The 20,294-nt window shown below is 33.0% G+C and overlaps 2 protein-coding genes and 2 long non-coding RNA genes across 6 annotated transcripts in view; 1 reads left to right on the top strand and 3 right to left on the bottom strand.

Annotated features, from left to right (window-relative positions):
• Positions 1–1,487: 1,487 nt before the first annotated feature.
• On the bottom strand, positions 1,488–3,585 carry LOC144548147 (uncharacterized). 2 transcript variants are annotated; one of them, XR_013509260.1, is made up of 4 exons: positions 3,105–3,585; positions 2,888–2,979; positions 2,376–2,565; positions 1,488–1,614 (listed from the first exon to the last, which is right to left on the bottom strand). It is a non-coding gene; the product is annotated as an uncharacterized LOC144548147 (long non-coding RNA). The 2 variants fall into 2 exon arrangements; XR_013509259.1 differs by lacking the exon at positions 3,105–3,585 and having other exon boundaries at positions 2,888–3,029.
• A 3,307-nt stretch (positions 3,586–6,892) lies between these two features.
• Positions 6,893–9,875, top strand: LOC144548162 (uncharacterized). Its single transcript, XM_078296871.1, has 2 exons — positions 6,893–7,808; positions 8,025–9,875. Exons 1-2 carry the CDS (start codon positions 6,908–6,910, stop codon positions 9,644–9,646), a joined length of 2,523 nt encoding a protein of 840 aa, XP_078152997.1. The 5' UTR covers positions 6,893–6,907; the 3' UTR covers positions 9,647–9,875.
• A 917-nt stretch (positions 9,876–10,792) lies between these two features.
• LOC144548047 (uncharacterized) lies at positions 10,793–11,379 on the bottom strand. Its single transcript, XR_013509214.1, has 2 exons — positions 11,283–11,379; positions 10,793–10,831 (listed from the first exon to the last, which is right to left on the bottom strand). It is a non-coding gene; the product is annotated as an uncharacterized LOC144548047 (long non-coding RNA).
• Positions 11,380–11,896: 517 nt separating this feature from the next.
• Positions 11,897–20,294, bottom strand: part of LOC144548045 (uncharacterized) — a 43,391-nt gene continuing 34,993 nt past the window's right edge. The window contains exons 1-4 of one of the 2 annotated variants that reach the window (XM_078296730.1): positions 13,208–13,581; positions 12,596–12,922; positions 12,241–12,462; positions 11,897–12,131 (exon numbers count right to left, since the gene is read on the bottom strand). In XM_078296730.1, the coding sequence (XP_078152856.1) occupies positions 12,265–12,462; positions 12,596–12,823 (426 nt within the window). In that variant the 5' untranslated portion in view covers positions 12,824–12,922; positions 13,208–13,581 and the 3' untranslated portion in view covers positions 11,897–12,131; positions 12,241–12,264. Of the gene's footprint in view, positions 12,132–12,240; positions 12,463–12,595; positions 12,923–13,207; positions 13,582–20,294 lie in introns of those variants that run through there. The other variant, XM_078296731.1, reaches the window with a different exon arrangement.

Consider the following 20,294-nt stretch of genomic DNA (forward strand, 5'->3'; position numbering starts at 1 on the left):
ATTGACTCGGGCGTCGAATTCCAGAAAAACAGAAATAAAGAACAAATTGGGCTAGCTAACTATGTTGTAGAATTAGAGAATGCAGCGTATGAAAAAAAAGTAGTTAAGCCCAACAGGCCTCCAAGATGGAAATTAAAAAGCTACAAGCAGAGAACAAAAACATCAGGTAAATTCATATCACCTTTGTTGTCCTTCCCCTGAAGTAACATAAAATTTGGTTATGAATGGGGAGCGTCTGATGTACTTGTGATGGAGAGTAATTTGATCTAACAGTCAAAATCCAAACTCAAGTACTCGGTTACCTGAGAGTATAGAGCATAATTTTTTCACTATCGCCATACACATATCCATACCCCCAAATCACAGCTGACCGTGTGATATGATTTCTCTCTCTCGGGAATTTTGTCAAACACCTTCCGTGCATCCTCCAAGCTCCCGATGTGTTCTGCTAACGGGTTGCGGGTCAGTTTATACAAATAAATCCTTGTTGTTATTATTTTGGGATACATACTCATTCTCCTCAGAAACTGTAAAATTGTGTATTTCCTTCTCCAAATTCTATAATTAAGTATTTGCCATGCAAAATTTTATCACTCCCATATTTATTTACCCAATTTTAATGACTCCACAATGCAAGTAAGACTGCCCACTAGCTGCTGTGCGATCAACCCAATTGAGATTAATTTTAAACCTAATTAATATCATTATTCAATTAATTCGGTAAAATACATGAGTTACTAAATTTTTTAGTGGTAATTACATAATTTTGTAGTTTTTGTTGTACACCTGAAATTCTCCCACAAATTAATTCTTTTGGAGCAAGTTAATTTTGATATAACGAGGGGGGAAAACGCGTGAATTTATTTCTTCATTTCTACCTAGATCTAAAAACTTTGAAAGTAAAAAAGGCACAAATAATACAAGCAAAAAAAAAAAAACACAGGAAAACTTGTAAACCGTCATGTTACTAAACAAAATCCATCATATATATATCCTAAATTATATCAGAAAAAAAAAATATATATATATATTTACAAAACAGACCCTCGTTTTGTCAAAATCCAAAACAGCATTTTTCAACTATTCATTAACAAAACCACGACATCTATATAATTAAAATTAACAAAACTATCCATCTTCATCAAGCCAAGCAACCACCTGTCCAAAAGAAAAAAAAGGAGCAATTACAGAAATGGTCCTCAATGTATCACTCATACCCTAATTTTGATCTCCAAATTTCACGGTTCCCATTTTGGTCTTTGTAAGTTTCATGTTATAATATATGTTTTCAATCAATGCAGAGCTGGATCGAAATATTACTTTTAACAGTAATTAATGGTAAGACCAAATTGGTACAAAGTCTACAAGGACCAAAATGGAAAAGAGATGAAACTGTAAGGACCAAATTGTATCTCTGATTTATTTGATGATATATATATATGAACTGTATCTCTGATGTTTATTTAATTTATTTGAGGTGTTTCATTAAAATTTTCATTAAACTTGTAAAATTAAAGCATCAAAGTTTGGATCGTCTCTTAGAATGTACCGGTCGGTAAGCAAGTATTAAATTGGCAGTCCAGTGACAGTCCCAGTGTGTGAGAGTATTTTGAACTGGTATAGAAGAGAAGAGAAGAGAAGAGAAGAGAAGGGTTAATAACTGTTGACCTCTTCCTTCCCCATTAAATAAATTCTACTTTCAGCTTTGATGTAGTACCTCTTGCTACCTGATATTTTGAAATAACTGTTACAATTAATCTATGGTGCTTAAGTAGATAAAAAAATAAAATATATGAATGTTCTTTCACAAATGAGTAAACTAACTGCAGTAACAGTAAACTACTAACTGATCGTTTGAATAACAGTAACTTGAAACCCGTAGTAAACCTATAGTACAGATAACAGTAAACTGTTACAGTTCAGTTGAACTGAAACCCATAGTACAGATTCATCTGATCACATAACAAAAACCCTCTAGATAGTTTTTGGGAAGTTTACTATAATATTTTTGTTTTGTTTACCTTACTTGCTATACTGGATAATCTATGCCATTTTGATGTATTCCGTGAAAGTAAAATTTACGAAACCCCCCCCCCCCCCCCCCGAGTTATTAAATATACTACTTTTCTTCAAACCAAACTCTTTCTTAGTTGTACTTGCAACAAAGATAAGGTCCACCATTCATGGATAATATGCTAACATTTTCCAAGAAGTCTTATTAAATATGTCATTTTGGGAAGTTTGACTTCACAAAAAGTTTTAACGGGGGCAATTTAGTCAAAGCAGGGCCAATGCACCGGATGTCAAAGCAGATAATAACATAATGACAAGTTAATTTCTTCTAACTTTTCGAATGACAATTAATTTGCACATACCATCAAAAAATGAATCATATACATTCATACCTCATTAGTTTCTTCTTCAGAATTTCTCAACTTGATCAAGCACAGAACCCTAGCATGGCAGGACCGGGTCCCATTGCGGCACCACGCTATCAGAAGTGATGAGTTTAAACTGTCTTGTAAATAACTTTCCTGTTTCGCCTATTATTCTCTCATCAGTAATCTGTGATTCAGTGCTATGCTTAGTTTTTCCTCTTCATTAAAACATAGCTCCAGCAAAAAATTTATGCCAACAAAATCACTACTTTTTGATTGGTATAGAAAAATAGTAAAAAAATTAAATGTAAAATTTGATCTATATGTACATTTTTATATGGAGATCATGTTGAACAGTTTAAGTAATTTTTTTGGACTTTAAAAATAAAGATATTGATCCATAGTACAGACCATTATGCGCTATGCATAGTACCATAGCCTCATTTCAAAAGAAAATATAACATGCTAAGTAGTTCAAAAAAAAAAAAATGCAATAAAAGATGTAATACCTCTTTCTCAAATCTGTCAATATCAGGATATAGCACGGATATTAAAGCATCAAAGTTGGGATCTGTCTCTTAGAGAATGTTCTTCTCCAACTCTGCAATTACAATTGTTGGAAAGAAAATAATGATGAGAAAAAGATAAAAACTTTTCAATACAATATGTACTGATAACAATTATTGCTTACTGACACATTAATTCTAAGGCAGAGGAAATAAATACCACTATTCTACTACTACAGCACAGAACCAGTCATGTACTGATCCAAATTTTTTGTTGACCTCTTCCTTCCCCATTAAATAAATTCTACTTTCAGCTTTTGATGCGACAAATGTTGTTATAATTAATATTTTCAAATGACTATTACAATTAATCTATATGGTGCTTAAAAAGATAAATTAAAAAAAAACAATCAGTTAATCTATATGTAAACAACAATTAATTCATGCCTTCATTTTGATGTATAACCTACTATAATATCAGAGAGGAGTTACTCACAAATTCAAGTGCTGCCTAGGAAAAAAAATAACAATTTATAAAAGAAAAATGATTAAAAATAAGAGAGGAGTCAGTTTTATTTTGCATTTTCTTATTTACCTGCATGCGATCATCAAGAATAACTACACCGACTTTATCCGTTTCAGAATGCACTAATAAGCTTAGTAAATTAGTATGCCCATTTTTTAATTATAGAGGATGTCACCTCCCTCATAACTACATGGAGATCTGAGGATTTGAGAGGGAGAGACGGAGACACAGAGAGATAGATGATAAGTTGAAAATGAGAGGCGCGAAATGAAAATAAGAACCCTAAGCAGGTTATATAGAGAGTTATTAGGATCGGTTATTTATTGAACCGATCCTAATAGTATTGAGATTTGAGATTCAAAATTTTTGGCTAAGTACAGAGGCGCGAAATGAAAATAAACCCTAGTGCCAAATTAGAATTAGGATTGGTTAATTCAAAAAAACTGATCCTAATAGTACTATTAGGATTGGTTGTTTACCAATCCTAATTCTTTTTTTCTTTTTCTTTTTAATGTTGATTCTGCAAAAAAAAAAAAAGGAATTAGAATCGGTTGTTTCAAAAAACCGATCCTAATAGTACTATTAGGATTGGTTTTTTGAAATAACCGATCCTAATTCTTTTTTTTTTGCAGAACCAACATTAAAAAAAAAGAAAAAGAATTAGGATCAGTTGTTTCAAAAAATCGATCATAATTCTTTTTTTTTTGCAGAACCAACATTAAAAAAAAGAAAAAGAATTAGGATCGGTTGTTTCAAAAAATCGATCCTAATTCTTTTTTTTTTTTTTTGCCAAACCAACATTAAAAAAAAAAGAATTAGGATCGGTTGTTTCAAAAAACCAATCCTATTTTTTTTTTTTTTTGCAAAATTAACCATCTTTATGCTCAGTGTAACAAAGTAATCATCTCCATTATATGTGAAGAGTGGTGCAACCTTTCCTCCTGAAACAGGTGCCCCAGAAACATTTGAAACAATAAATCCTTGGCACAGGGGGCTAAAACAATCATCTCCATTATTTATGAAGTGATGTTGTAACTCTTTATAACTTTGATTTGATTTGTCAGTTGGATATCATAAGTCTAAAGATAACACTAATTAAGGACTTGGCCTTGATTCTTAATAATTTATTTTATTTAAATATACAAAAGAAAATATAGTTAGATTGCCTCAATGATGTCAACTTCTATTTTTTTAGAGAATAATTGGAGAGCGAGAGAGATAATAATTGGATTATTTGATTATTGTCGACATATACCACTTGCTCGGAGATAGGCAAACGGACACAATAAATAGTAAATGTATTTAAAAATAATTATATGAATAATTCTTAAATAATCTCTTAGGCTTTTGACTAAACAAAACACCGATCATTGTATCTACCGTCGAACGAAAACTTAAACTGCATTTTTGAGGCACTAAACGACGTTTTTTTTTGGAATTTTGATGCTTCAAATACCGTGATATCTGGATCCGTCTCATCCTCCCCTTTCCGAAAAGTGGTCATATGCGCAAATCCGACTTTCTTAGCCAAAATTATGGATGTTTAAAATTTTTCGAAAGTTGAACTTTGGAAATTCATAACAACTATAGAAAAATCCAAATAAATTGAAATTTGTGTCAATTCTGTGTATTTTTGAATGCTCTACATGCTGGTGTAATCGTTTTTGCAGTTTGATTCATATATCAATCCATACTTGCTGATTTACCAGCAGAGGTCAAATTTGATGTTTTTAGTGCATTGCACTATACCAGTGGCCTTTGCTTAGTGCTTGGATGCTGAGTTTGGACTTGGTACCATACCAGAGGTCAGTCTATAGTGTTTTGCGCCGCTATAGCGCGCTATTTAGAACCTTGTTTTTGGCATACAAGAAAAATTTTTCTTCACAAAATTGTTTAAATCAAAATATTAAGATCTCTAAAAAAATAGTATTAAATTATTTACAAAATAGTATTATGATTGGTTATTATAAAGAACCGATCCTAATTCCTTTTTTATTTTATTTTTTTTTGCAGAACCAACATTTTTTTTTGCAGAATTAGGATCGGTTCTTTGTAAAAACCGATCTTAATAGTATTAGGATCAGTTATTATAAAGAACTGATTCTAATAGTGCATATATTAGGATCGGTTCTTTGTATAACCGATTCTAATAGTATTAGGATCGGTTTTTTCGAAAAACCAAACCTAATGTATGCACTATTAGGATCGGTTCTTTAAAATAACCGATCCTAATACTATTAGGATCGGGTTTTGCAAAGAACTGATCCTAATTAGCATAGTATTAGGATCGGTTCACTTAAAAGCCGATCTGAATAGTTTTTAGGATCGATTTTTTTTTAAAAAACCAATCCAGATTGGTATTAGTATCGGTTGTTTCATATAGCCGATCCAGATAAGCCGATACTAATTCCAGTTTTTCCACTAGTGGGGATGGTGGCTGTTGAAAACCCTAGGTTTTTTTCATGTTAGTAAATTATTGATTTTTGCTATTTTTCAATATGTAGAGTTTGATAATTTATTCATTAGTTGCCTATAGCCTCAGCACAAAATAAAGATAAAATATGAATAAAAGTAATATTTAAAAATAATAATGAAGCTAATTTTTATGTGATCTGTATATAAAAATGTTTATCCCCAGTGACACTACAATATTCCTCAAAGTCATTAATTAGTCTTCCATAGTTCCGAAATAGTGATGACATCATATATATATTCTGTATGAAACCCACATATTTACATGTAGCTCCAAACGTGTTACTCTCCACAGTCAAATGGCACCCCGAATGAAGTCTTTCGTGAAATGAAGGCTTCGTATTTCCATGACACTTTGAATCCAAACCTTATCCATGCCTCCGTCAAGCACGTCAAAGTCATTAGTCTTCCATAGTTCCGTCAAGCACGTCTGTTGACTCTGTTCCGTCAAGCACGTCTCTTATCAAATATCAACAGCATTATTACAAATTTGTTGAAGAAATTTGATCTGCCAAATTCAATAAATTGCCGTAGGAGTAACGGCTTTTCTAATTAGAATATTCTACATGGAATTGAATACAATTTATTTGTATGTATAGCTGGATTTATTAAATTATCGTGAAAACATTGCTTTCTTATTTGATTCATTAATGTAAGGCATAATCAACACATCAAAACTATAAAGTTGCAAATTAATTATGCCCGTATATCATTTGAAATACAAGTACAATTTCTCATGAAGTAACATAGACATGTTTAGTACCGTAGGATTTTATTTTATTTTATTTTATTTTTTGAGTTAAAGACTAGTACCATAGAATTGAAGTACCATACAAGTCTTCTTACTATTTGTATGGTCGAAATAAATCTTGTAGAAAATTGCACTGGATATTTTGTAAGTAGAAGGTTCACGTCCAGTCAAAGTTGAGAGAGATGACGTATCACACCAACAATATCTACTTGAATAAGTAGTTGCAACTGGAATATTTTGGAGAACCATTGAGAGCTCCTCACATTAATTCAAGATGTGCTATTTCTCACCCAATTTCATCCTCCTCCTCTTACTCATTCAAGCCTTCTTGGCAAATTGTTGTATTGAGCATGAGAGGGATGCCCTACTTGAATTCAAAGCTGGTGTCAATGATAAAAGTAGTCGTATATCTTCATGGAGAGGTGAAAAATGTTGCAACTGGGCAGGGATCCGATGCAACAATCGAACAAGTCGTGTTGTCAAGCTTAACCTTCGAAATACCAACGTTGAACCGGTAATCGATTATTACGATGGTACCATCGAATATTGGAAATACCACCCTGGCTTGACTGGGAAGGTCAGCCCATCTTTGTTATTTCTTAGTGATCTGAAGCACTTAGATCTCAGCTTCAATAATTTTAGTGGGGATAAATTTCCAGAATTTATTAGCGCATTTAGAAAATTAAAGTATCTCAATTTGTCTAACACGGGTTTGTCAGGAATGATACATCCTCATCTTGGGAACCTTTCTAAGTTGTTGTACTTTGATCTTAGGCAAGACTATTATTTTTCTGATTTTACATTGAGTGCCGATACATGGTGGTTATCTAATATGAGGTCTCTAAAGTATATAGACATGTCGGGAGTTGATTTCAAAGATTCAAATAACTGGGTGCAAAGTTTGAACAAACTATCATCACTTGAAGTGTTAGTTTTGTCCCATAACTATCTAACCCAAATTCCCAATACACTCACTTTAGTGAACTTCACCTCTCTCAGAGTGCTTCATCTTTTTGATCAAAACTTCAATACCACCATACCCAACTGGATGGGCAGTTTACACAATTTAAATGTTCTAATTCTCGAAAGTTGTAACCTGGTTGGGCCATATCCCGTTACACTGAGAAATCTGACAAATCTTGTTCAGCTTGATCTTAGCTTTAATAACCTAAATGGTACAATACCAACTGATATTGAAAATTTTACAAATCTTGTTCAGCTTGATCTTAGATTTAATAACCTAAATGGTACAATACCAACTAATATTGGAAATTTAACAAATCTTGTTCAGCTTGATCTTAGCTTTAATAACCTAAATGGAACAATACCGACTGATATTGGAAATTTAACAAATCTTGTTCAGCTTGATCTTAGTGTGAACTCCCTCACAGGATTACTATCAGAAACTCACCTAACTGGTTTGTCAAAACTCAAGTATTTAGACCTCGGAGATACCAACATAACTATTTTGTTTGGTAGTGAATGGACCCCCTCTTTTCAATTGAATTCAATCGGGTTGTCGTCAAATAAACTAGGGCCAAAATTTCCCTCTTGGATCCGGAGACAAGTACAAATTGAGAATCTAGATCTGACAGACAATGAAATTGATGACTGTATACCCAATTGGGTTTGGAGCTTATCTTCATTGAGATCCCTTTCGTTGTCTACTAACATACTTAGAGGAAAGTTACCAGCCAGCTTGGTGCACATGACCAAACTAGAGTTTATGGATTTGAGTAATAATCAGTTTGTGGGTAAAATACCATTTCTTCCTACAAGTTTGTGGTATCTGGATCTTTCCATTAACTCCTTGTCAGGACAACTGCGTAAAAACTTTAAGTCACCAAATAAGAATAAATTAATTGTTTCGAACAATCACACTGCTGAAGTTGTAGAATTGTTTCCTTGTGGATTAATTAGTTTGCAGTATCTTGATCTTTCAAGTAATAGTTTATCGGGGCATCTTCCTCCTTGCTGGTCAAACATCAGTTCAAGAGTAACTCTTGCAAATAATAGGCTCTCTGGAGTTGTGCCTAGATCTTTGAGTTGTTCAGTCGAACTACAAGTGGTTTCTCTTGAAAACAACAGTCTAACTGGAGAGTTTCCATTTGATTTGCAATTTTGCAAAGGATTACAAGTGCTTGATCTTGGAGAAAATAATTTTCATGGGATAATACCTGATTGGGTAGGAGAAAGCTTTCAATGGTTGCATTTCCTAAGGTTGCACTCTAATTTATTTTATGGTAATATCCCATCCAAGTTGACACAACTCAATAATCTACAATTCTTAGATCTTGCAAATAACAACCTTTCTGGACCGTTGCCAAGAGGTTTGAATAATTTTACTTTGATGAGTCAGTTATTGTTGTATGAAGGTGAGAATGATACTGTGAAATTAAATGCAATCATGAAAGGGTTGATTCTTGAGTATAATAATGCAGATATTTCCTATTTGAAGAGTATGGATTTGTCAAATAATAATCTAACGGGCGAGATACCTCAGGAGATAGTTTTTCTTATTGCTTTAGTGAATCTAAACTTGTCCCACAATCATTTGATAGGTAACATTCCGCTGAAAATTGGAAACATGACATCTCTAGAGTCCCTCGACTTTCACATGAATAACCTGTCAGGGACTATCCCACAAAGCATGTCTGCCTTGTACTCTTTGGAAGTGCTCAATTTTTCTTACAATAATCTATCTGAGAGCATTCCAACTGGGCATCAGTTGCAAGCACTTGATGACCCATCAATCTACAGTGGTAATCCATACCTATGTGGACCCCCACTAAAGACGAGTTGTGGTAGTAGTGAGATACTTCCGCAGAGTGATGGTCACAATGATTCCAATTTAAAAAAAGTTGGTGATATAGACAAGTGGTTGTATTTGTTCATGGAGTTTGGTTTTTTGGCAGGATTTTTGCTGGTGTTTTTCATCTTACTATTGAAAGTGAAGTTGAGGTATACTTATTTTCAAATGGTTGATATTGTGCTTGACAGTTGTAAGTGTTGATGTTGAAGCCAAAACTCAAATGGGCTTCAGCCTATTAAGCCATTAAGTTATTTTGTTAGAGAGTGTTAGAGTGAGTGTTAATGGCTTGATTATCTCCTTGTATTTGTAAACACTCCATTGATCTAGCGAATTTGTCCCGTGTGCTCCCGTGGTTTTTTCCCGAAAGGGTTTCCACGTAAAATATTGTCTCTCTTTTATTTTCTTTGTGCTTGATTGCTTGTTTGTGTTGGCTTCTTGTTTGATTTTCATATTTTTTTTCATTTGATCGGGTATTGATGTATGCGTGCAAGGTGCTCGATGAAAAAAAAGTTATAAAAATGGCATTATTAAAAGAAGTGAAGTACGGATCACGAGGAGTAATAAAAGATCAATAGCACGCATTATAAAAAAAAGTTCGAAAAATGAATTCATAGTACGGATCAATATGCAATATGATAGTACCATAGCATCATGAAGAGTAATAAAAGATTTGGAGTTTCCTTTCTAAGAAAATGACACAAGGAAAAAATGGAACCTCAATTGTTGCCTGAAATATAAAACAAGACCATTCAAGTTGCAACAAACCAAGTATTGTCAACCAGTATACTGGGATCTATGGAAGCCCAATTAAAATTTTATAGGCCCGCTTCTATATTAATACAAATTAACGCCATTTCTTTTTCAATCCGAGTTGCTGTTAATATTTATTCTTTCTCCCAAAAAAAATTTGAGTTCAATCAGAGCGGATCTTCTGCTCTAAGCCATCTATAATTTTAATTTTTTTAATTATGTATTTTAAAATTTAATTGAACTGTAATAAAATTTATATATAATTTAGTCTGCCACATAAAACGTTAAATGTGTATTCTCTATAGTTGCAAAGACTTGAGTTCAAATTCTGACTGCGACCATTTTGCAAATGGTGCCTTGTTGAGGCTTGTGAGATGCTGATACCAGTCGGTACCTGATCGCAAGTATACAATGATCCTAATCATATAATAAAAGTTTTAGACGAATTAATTTAACATCTTACGTAACTATCATTTAAATGATCATGTCAAACTTCTAATTAAAAAAAATAATAAAAGGAGCGCTAACAATTTCAGAACATGACTCATTTTGATTTGAACTCGTCCAAAAGGTTCGCAACAAGTGCAAACAGAAATGTAAATATTTAAAAAAGAAATAATATATAACCAAGCCAAACTGGGTGACACTTAGAGTGCGACAAATGGCACGGCGGAGCTGGTTCTGTCACAAAACTGCACGGTATGTATTAATATTCCGTGCCGTAATCAACCCTTGACATTTTGGCCATGGCACGGCACGGCACGTGAAAGATCCGGTTACGGCACGACACATAATCACGTGAGTCACGTGTAATTAGGACCGTTAGGTCTTAATCAAGTGGTGAATTTTGAATAAACTAACTTAAATTATAAAAAAAATAGTTAAACCTGAGAAACGTGACTAGTTATGTTTGGACACGACACGCAAGTCACGCCGTGACTCGTGTGCCATAACCACCCCTTGACATTTTGGTCACGGCATGGCACGGCATGGCATGACACGGGCCACTATTGACTTGGTCACGGCACAGCACGGCACGAGATCAAAATCACGACATGTTAGTCACGGTACGGCACGTTTTTTCCACTCTAGTTACACTAGCATCAAAGTAACCAAAAACAGCTGATGGCTAACAGAAATTGAACTTTGTGATGTATGATCTGTAGTTATTTCTAAAGTTTGTGTAAGAAGTGTTCTACAGGCCAAATAATATGGGCTGAATTAAAGTATTAAGTCTTATTGGGCTAGGCCCAAATTCTTGATCAGATCAGATCACGTTTTCTGAAGAGATGCAACCAGATGGTGCGAATGAATGGATGCATAAGTATTATGCAGCAGTTCGGTTTTTGGTTGGTTCTAGAAATTCTGTTCCACGGATATTAGAAAACGGAAGAGAGAAAGAAAAAGAAAAAGACGGGGCTTTCAGATCGATACTAGCATACCGACTGATTGTTGATTTTGGATCTGTTCGTGTGGATACTGATAGAGGCGTGACTGGTGGGCTGTTATGTGAATCTGACACAGAACGAAAGGAGAAGAAGGCTACTGCTAGACTTAAAGTTTCCGCTGCGCGTCTAGTGGTAAAATCTGTTTTAATCCTAGAATTAGTTTCATACATGGATTCTGGTTTTCGGGTAGTGAACAAATATTGAACTGTTTCGAATTGTTGCACTATAACCTACCCGAAATCCCAACAGTTTGTGGTGGCATTATACACAAGAAAGATGTTACTTAATGCTATACATGCACAAGAAAAGGAAAAAAAAAATGAAGTCAGACTACTTTTGCAAGGAATGATAAATTTCTACAAAAAGACCTCCCGGATTATCCGTGCAAATATGCGAGAAAGTCTGCTCATTATATCTGGTAGCACCTTTGCAGATATTCCCGGCAATACTGGAAGAAGCTCTTGAATAGTATTTGCCAGATTCATATCCTGCCAATGAAAAAAATAATATGCATACTAAGAAATTGATACACGCGGAATTGACTAATTCTTTTTCTGTCAATGAAGCAAAATTAAATTGATATACACGCGGAATTACCCTGTCAGATGTAGAATTTGGATTTCAAGTCCCAGCTGTGAGAAATTTAACCACCTTCTCCACATTGTTTAAAATGACCTTGTCTTCTGCAGTAATTGTCGGTAGAAGAGCGGTAGTTCTTACGGGAGCCATTCCGAAAACTGGCACCGGGTTTCTTATACCCAAAGCAGTCGCAACTTGTACCAATTGATCCCTTGAAATCGCATCTATGGCCTTCAGTATCTACATTCAATACCATGTAAATAGTATTCACCAATTAGTAACATATAGCAAATAAATGAAGTAATAACAGAACATGCAACGGTAGCAAAACAATTTTTGATACTTTATTGGAATAACAGAACCAATAATATACCTCATCAAGAATAAACTCTCTGAAGAAATTTCCTTTATCAGACAACAAAAATGCAAGTGCTGCTCGAGTTTTGATTGGTTGCTCTGGTCCAGAAATCATAGATGGCAGCACTGGCACCAAAGGGGAACCTGGCAGACTTTGTAAAACACCGAGTTCAGCCATGCTTCCTTTCAAATTTTCACCACCTCCACTTTTTGCTGCTGTAATAAAATTCTCAAAGGCTTGCATGACATCAATAAATCTCTCAGCATCAAACACACCAGACTTTCCATAAATTGTGTATCTTAATGCACTCCTTAACCGAGGTGATTCATCAGTCAATAATCTCTGTTGAAAACAAAAAGAGAAACAAATGAAAAAAGTAGATAAATACCAAAATATAAAGAACCAAAGCACAGAAGATTACATCAGCGCACTATACAGTACCGTTAACTAAATGTTACATGTTTTAGTTAGGAATCATGCCTTTAGGCTATATACTCCTGGAAACATATAAAGGGAAAATAGAAGTCCTTGAGATCCGGAACATTTTCCTTTTGGTGATATAACAACTAAAATTAGGAATATTTCCAGTCTGAACAAGAACTAGTAGGTTTAAGAAAGATACTTTACCTGTGCAATGTAGGGATAAGCTTCATCAACAATAGCAAAATCAGAATTGCCGACCAATGCAATACCTTCTAAAACGCCAATAGCTCGAATAATCAGGGCAAAATACGGAGGGATTCTAAAAGGATAATCAAAGGTTATCTGTGCAAGATCAGATGCTAATTCTTAGAAATTAATATTTTTGGCGCCACCTCCTCCTGAAGCCTGATCAAAGACCTTGGCTAACACAGGTAAAATAGGATCGAGGTTAACCCCATCTGGAATGAAACCAAGCTTGACAAAATCTTTTACAATTGCATCATAGTCACGGTGGATTAGATGTGCTATGGCTTCTATCATCCCGTACTTTTGATCGTCAATAAGTTTTGTCACGAGCCCTGCATGGAAATACAAACACCCAACCAGTCCATACAACTGGGCCAAGATATTTTAATTACTCCTACTCTTGAAATAGCCCAAACTGAGGCTAATGGGCCTATTCATTTCGGCCTTACTGGGCCTAACCAATGTGATGGCCCGCAAAACACTAAATAATAGATGCGGGCCTAGCTGAAGGTCTTGATTTATTCGGCCTTGAAACAGAATTAAATGAGGGGGGTACTAATTTGAATAATATCCCACTATAAACGCTCCCAAATTTTTTATTAATATCCTCCATTAAAAAAAAAAAATCTAGAAATGACTTCAATATATATATATTTTTTTAAAAGCCCCAACCGTTAGGCTTGCCGGTGGTTTACTGTATAGCACAGAACCGCTAGGATTCCTGGCGGTTGCTACATTTCTTTTTTTAAAAGGATGTAAAAGTTGCTATTTTTGACAACAATCTGAGTTTATATTCATCTAAAATAAAATTTGAAGTTTATATTATTGTCAGGGGGTGAAATTTGAAGTTAAACCTTGTTCTTAAAAAAATAACATTGGGAGCTAATCTTCATTTGTTTACTTAACATCAGCTGCTTGAACATATTTTCTTTAAACAGATTCGAAAATGGGGAAGAGGAAGTCAAGGAGGGCACTTGCACCAAAACGAAAGCCGCCAAAGCTCGACACAGAGTTCATCTGCCCAATATGCAATTATGGAAAGAATGTTAAGTGTGTTATGTAAGTATGTAATTAAGTTTTCTATTTTCGCAATGCACTAACTAAATATCTTGGGATAATTTGTTATCATTTTTATTATTTAATTTTTATTGCCAAATCATAAAAAAGTTTCTGTAACATATGATATTGAAATCTTAGATGGTGTCATTTTCCTCTTCTTCTTTTTTATTAAAAAACCTAGATGGTCGGAATTAATTGGCATCAATTTTAACAGTATAGTTGCAGGATTTATTGATTTTTTCCAAGTTAATTACTATTTATTTTGCAGAAATCTAGATTCGAAAGTTGGCACCGTGGAATGTTTTGTGTGCAAATCTTCCTACACCATGGAAGCAAATATATGGTTTGTTTACAAGTACTTTCGGAAATTATCATTATCCGCACCTCTCTTAATTAAGTGTTCTTCATGAATACGAATTTCGACTATTTACTAGTTAGTTAAAATTCCACCCACTGACAATAATAAAAACTTAAAAATTTATTTTAGATGAATATAAACCAATATGTTGTGATTGTTGTCAACAACATAGCATCTTTTACATCTTTTTTAAAAAAAAAAAAAACCAAAAATGGGCACTTGAGGGCATTTCTGGATTTTTTTTTTTAATGGAGGAGATTAATAAAAAATTGGGTAAATGCTCCATTCTTAAATTCATATGGTATAACTACTCTTGAATTGTGTATTTATTGATCTTCATAAACAACATTCAGGCTCTGCTCATACAGTTAAACACCAAAAATGGGCAATCGAGAGATGGTGCAAAACACAGCACTCGAGAGATACAAAAGGTTGATGCCCTTCTTATTGGCCCCACACGGCAGCTCCGTTGCATTGACCAGCCGGTGCTCAAAAACTCTGACAACCAAGCTTGGTAGAACCACAACATGTTGCTCTAGTCTCTGTTTTTGTTTGGGAATATTAATTGTATAGATATTTTGTTGTTTTGGTAATTGTTTCTTTTAATTTGGCATGTAACTCAACTATTTTGTAATGAGAATATGATATGATATTTAAATTTGGTATAAATGAAACTTTTTGACATCAATCTTGATCAGCCAAGTTAGAGCAATTTAAATTTGGCAAAAATGAAGGGGGCGTAATGCAGAATTGCAAAAATAAATTATCTCCTTTTAAGTTTGCAAAAATAATTTTTCTCCTTTTAATTTGGCAAAAATGAGGGGGCATAATGCAGAATTGCAAAAATAAATTATCTCCTTATAAGTTTGCTGTTTACATAAAATAAATTATTTCCTTGTGTACACTGTGTGATATTAACATTGAGAAGTCACCGAATCATCAGATATTGTTGGGTTATCAGAGATAATCCAATGTCATTAAGAAAAAGCCTATAATTTAGTGACCTCACGCGCGTTGTCATCAAGAAAGACAGGAATTATATTTCAGCTTCTTTGGCCCGAATTTTTTATTAATATTCAATTTCAAAAAATACCCGGATCAGCACCCTTTTTCGAAATCTACCCTTTCCGGAAATTTTTTTTCCGGAAACAGCCTATATTTCCGGAGAAAATTTTTCCGAAAACCAGCTAAATCCGGAAAAAAATTTTCCGGAAATAGATGGAATTTCCGGAAATTTTTTTTCCGGAAATGCATTGAATTAGTTTATAAAATCCGCGGAGTGTCGTTGCTTTCACAGCACCTGCTCTCTCACAGTAAGTTTTAATTTATTTATAATTTAAATTTAATTAATTTATAATTTATTTATATTTTAAATTTAATTTCATTTATTTATAATTTAAATTTAAATTTATTTTATTTATAATTTAAATTTAGAAGTATTTAATTTGTAATTATTTAAATATGTTACTATTTAATTTGAAATTATTTAAATTCTGAATATTGTCATATTAATTGAAAAAAATAAAAAATAGTGCAGAATAATTTTAAAATTTTTATTAATTCTAAAATAATTTTATTAATTATTAAATAATTTTGATTAATTCTGAAATGATTTAGAATTTTTTTAGGAACTTTTTGCTTTTCGGATTCCTTACGGAGCTCTGACAGTCAGATCGACCGGTTTTCGATTGTGGTAATTTTTTTTTCTTTATATTATTTTTAATTTAATTTAATTTATAATTAATTACTTCATTCCAAAATATTTTTTTATTTTTTATAATATTGTCCAGAAAATTTATAATTGTTTACAACCTTCCAAAATGGTTTATAATAATTTAAAAAATTCCAATATAGTTTAGAATGTTGCCCTATTAATTGATGAAATTCCAAAATAGTGTAGAATAATTATTGAAAATTGTCTATAATATTTTTACCAATGGCAACACAATTTTTAATTAATTATATGTTGTTATTTTTGAAATTGCCAGACCAATCGAAATTATAAATGACAACTATTTGTGCGAAAATTTATACTGGAGTGGAAATCCAATATAATGATGACGGGGTCTATTACAGTACCCGAGCTAAATACTCATTACCGCTAACCGTGAACCACAATTTTGATTATCTTCAGAACGAGATTTATAAATTTGTTGGGTACAATGCTAGTCAAGCAAATCTGGAAATTCAAGCCAGGTTTAATATGTCCACCGATGGACAACGTGACTATCAATTAGTACCGGTAATGGACCAACAATCATTCGAAATGATTTTAGGAATTGTGTCGTCTTTGTCACAAATGTTCCAGATTATGGAGTTATATGTAGAATTGGAACCGAACTGTACCAGTCAGATTCCTGAACCTCGATCCCGACCTAGTACCAATCAGAATCCTGTGGAACCTGACCCAATACCAGTTAGATCCCGACCTAGCACCGGTCGGTACTCTGTGGATGTAAGAATGAGACCCGGACCCAGTATCGGTAGCAACTCTGTGGATCAACCAGTTATATCTCGACCCAGTAGCAGTCAGAATCATGTGGATCAAGACCCAATACCAGTTAGATCCCGACCAGTTCTATAAGTTGAATAAGTGGTTTTTTGAACGATGGAACAAAGCTCAAATGACATGTCAGCATGGTCAGGTGTGGTCCGACAGGGTAACTAAGTTATTGCAAAAGCGTATCGGAAAAGGAAGGGACATGACTGTGATTCCTTATCGTGGAAGTCATGGGCTTTTTGAGGTTCTAGTTAAGGGTGAAAAAATTCCAGCAAGGCGTAATCAGCCGAGACTTGAGTATACTCGTAGGGATTTCGGGTATAGGGTTGTTGTTAAGGACAACAAGGTTGAATGTGAATGTCAGAAGCCTCAATTGACCGGCATACCTTGTTCTCATTTCATGGCCGTTGTCCGTGAAATGAGATATAATGAAAATTTATACGTCAACCCCTTGTACCGTATGTCAATAGTGGCACAGACATGGAGTGGACATTGGGAACTGAAAATATATTTGACTTGTCAGTAAGGAATAAAAAAAAATATAAATTTAAATTAGTTAATACCTGTCATCTCTCCGAATGGAAGATGAAAAGTGTGCGTCTCCGGACGCCACCGCTCGACAAGTCCATGAATGAGGGCCGCATCGAGGGCAATATCGGGCAATGTCGCGAGCTGATATAAGCCCATTCAAATTAAAAACGGTGCGTACCTCTCATTATACTCGCATTTGTGCCGATAATGTCTCACGGTTAAAATCTCTTTACTCTAAAATAAGAAAAAAATTAATTACAATATTTATTTGATTACTTTTTAAATTATTCTAAACGAAATAAGTAAATGTTTACCTCCTTAGACGCCTCAGATATCCTGTGATTACCGTGAACTATCCACAACAGGGGGCTAAATCTATGCTTAAGTACTGGGTCTGCCATACTACAAAATTCAAACAATATTGTAAATCACCTTAAATTTTCCCAAATTATTCTATATCATTTTGGTATTTTCTAAATTATTCTAGACTATTTTGGTATATTACTAAGGTAATTTTAAATTAATCGAACAATGTTCTATATTACTAAGGTAATTTTCTACACCATTTGGTATTTTCTAATTTATTCTAGACTATTTTGGTATTTTCTAAATTATTCTATACTATTTTGGTAATTTCTAAACAATTCTAGACTATTTTGATATTTTCTAAATTATTCTACACCATTTCGGTAATTTCTAAACAATTCTAGACTATTTTGGTATTTTTTTTAAAATTATTCTACACCATTTGGAATTTTCTAAATTATTCTACACTATTTTGGTATTTTTCTAAATTATTCTACACAATTTCGGTAATTTCTAAACAATTCTAGACTATTTCGGTATTTTCTAAATTATTCTACACTATTTTGGTATTTTCTAAATTATTCTATACTATTTCGGTATTTTTCTAAATTATTCTACACCATTTCGGTATTTTCTAAATTATTCTACACTATTTTGGTATTTTCTAAATTATTTGGCACCATTTTTGTATTTTCTAAATTATTTGGACATTATTTAAAACCATTTAAAATAAAATAAATTAAATAAATTAAATTAGAAAAAAAAATTACCTTTGAGGTGAAAAATTCGGATGGTGAGTGATGGGGATGGGAATTTGTAAAGGGGGTGGGGTTTTGTAGGCGAAGTCTGTTTCCGGAAAAAAATTTCCGGAAAGAGAGGCCGTTTCCGGAAAAAAAATTTCCGGAAACGGAGGCAATTTCCGGAAAAAAATTTTCTGGAAATGGTAGATTTCGAAAAATACCGCTGATTCGGATATTTTTTGAAATTGAATATTAAATTTGGATATTAATAAAAAATTCGGTTCTTTGGCCCTAAGGATTAATTAGTGCAATTATGTTGGAATATACACATTGACATGTTTACGTGTGTCATAGGAAATCTAAATAAGAGTGGCGAACAACGGAACAAGGCAGAAGATTTGCTTATTTTCAATGTAATATTTAGGCAATCTTAGATTAAGGAAATAGTAAAAAAAAAATATATGTATTTGTTAAGAAAGATGAATTTGAGACAGGATAGATTAGCAATCAAATTTATATATATGAGGGCATGCTAACCAGAAAAAGATATACAAAAATACTCGGTAATTCTATTCAGAGTTAATAAAACAAAGGGAGGAAAGGGAGCTTCATGGGAGAGTGTGTTCGTGTTCTCTATTATACTATCATAATAATTCTGACAAATTATACTTGCAATAAAAAGTAGGCATTGACTTGAAACTTTCTTGTAGGATAGAAATAAACTTCTTTCTTAGTTCATCAAATATGAAAGAAATGCAAACAAAGCAGGCAGTTCGTAATTGGATTTTTTTTAATAAGGGTTATGCAATCCAACCATTAGTATCCATAAAGAATCACATCTGAGTTTCAAAACTTTATCTCCTCCGTAGAGAGCATTGTCTTTAACCACTAGATGAAATGATTCTCATATAGTAATGATTATTAATTATATGCTCTTAAAAATATCTAAGTTATGGTCTACGAGTATGAAGAAGAGTTATTTGGTATGTATTATTTTTAATCAAATTTGATAATTATTAATCATTCATTAAACCATATATTATTTGTAATGGGATTTTTCTAATATTTTGTATAGTATAAATTATTAAAATAAGTAATTGATATTTATTTAAAACAAGATAAACAACTGCATACATTTTTGTTTATATAATGGAAGTATTGATATGTTACATGTTTTCTTAGTATATTATTCAAAGCTATTTTTCAATTATGTAGAGTTTGATAATTTATCGATTAGTTGGTTGTAGCATTAGTGAAAAGTAAAGATAAAATATGGATAAGATTAATATTTAAAAAAATAATAATAAAACTAATTTTTACTGGATATGTATATAAAAACATTTATCCTCATGGACACAGTACAAAATTTCTTGAAGTCACTCTTTCATAGTATATATCAAAATAATATAATTACATTTTTTGAATGTATAGACGCAACCCTATTTGTAGTTTATAAAGATATTTTCTTATCTAAGTAGACCTGACAAGTCATAAGTCAAGTAAACCTTGTTTTATCTAATTTTTATTTATTTATATGTGTTTGTTAATATT

The sequence above is a fragment of the Carex rostrata genome, chromosome 32 (genome assembly GCF_964058835.1).
Source record: "Carex rostrata chromosome 32, lpCarRost1.2, whole genome shotgun sequence".
Lineage (NCBI taxonomy): Eukaryota > Viridiplantae > Streptophyta > Magnoliopsida > Poales > Cyperaceae > Carex > Carex rostrata.

Excerpts from the sequence above, each read along its gene's own strand:
- LOC144548162 (XM_078296871.1), top strand. The coding sequence starts at position 6,908 with ATGTGCTATTTCTCACCCAATTTCATCCTCCTCCTCTTACTCATTCAA. Across the intron at positions 7,809-8,024 it reads TAGCTTTAATAACCTAAATG|GATTACTATCAGAAACTCAC; the intron begins GTACAATACCAA and ends ACTCCCTCACAG.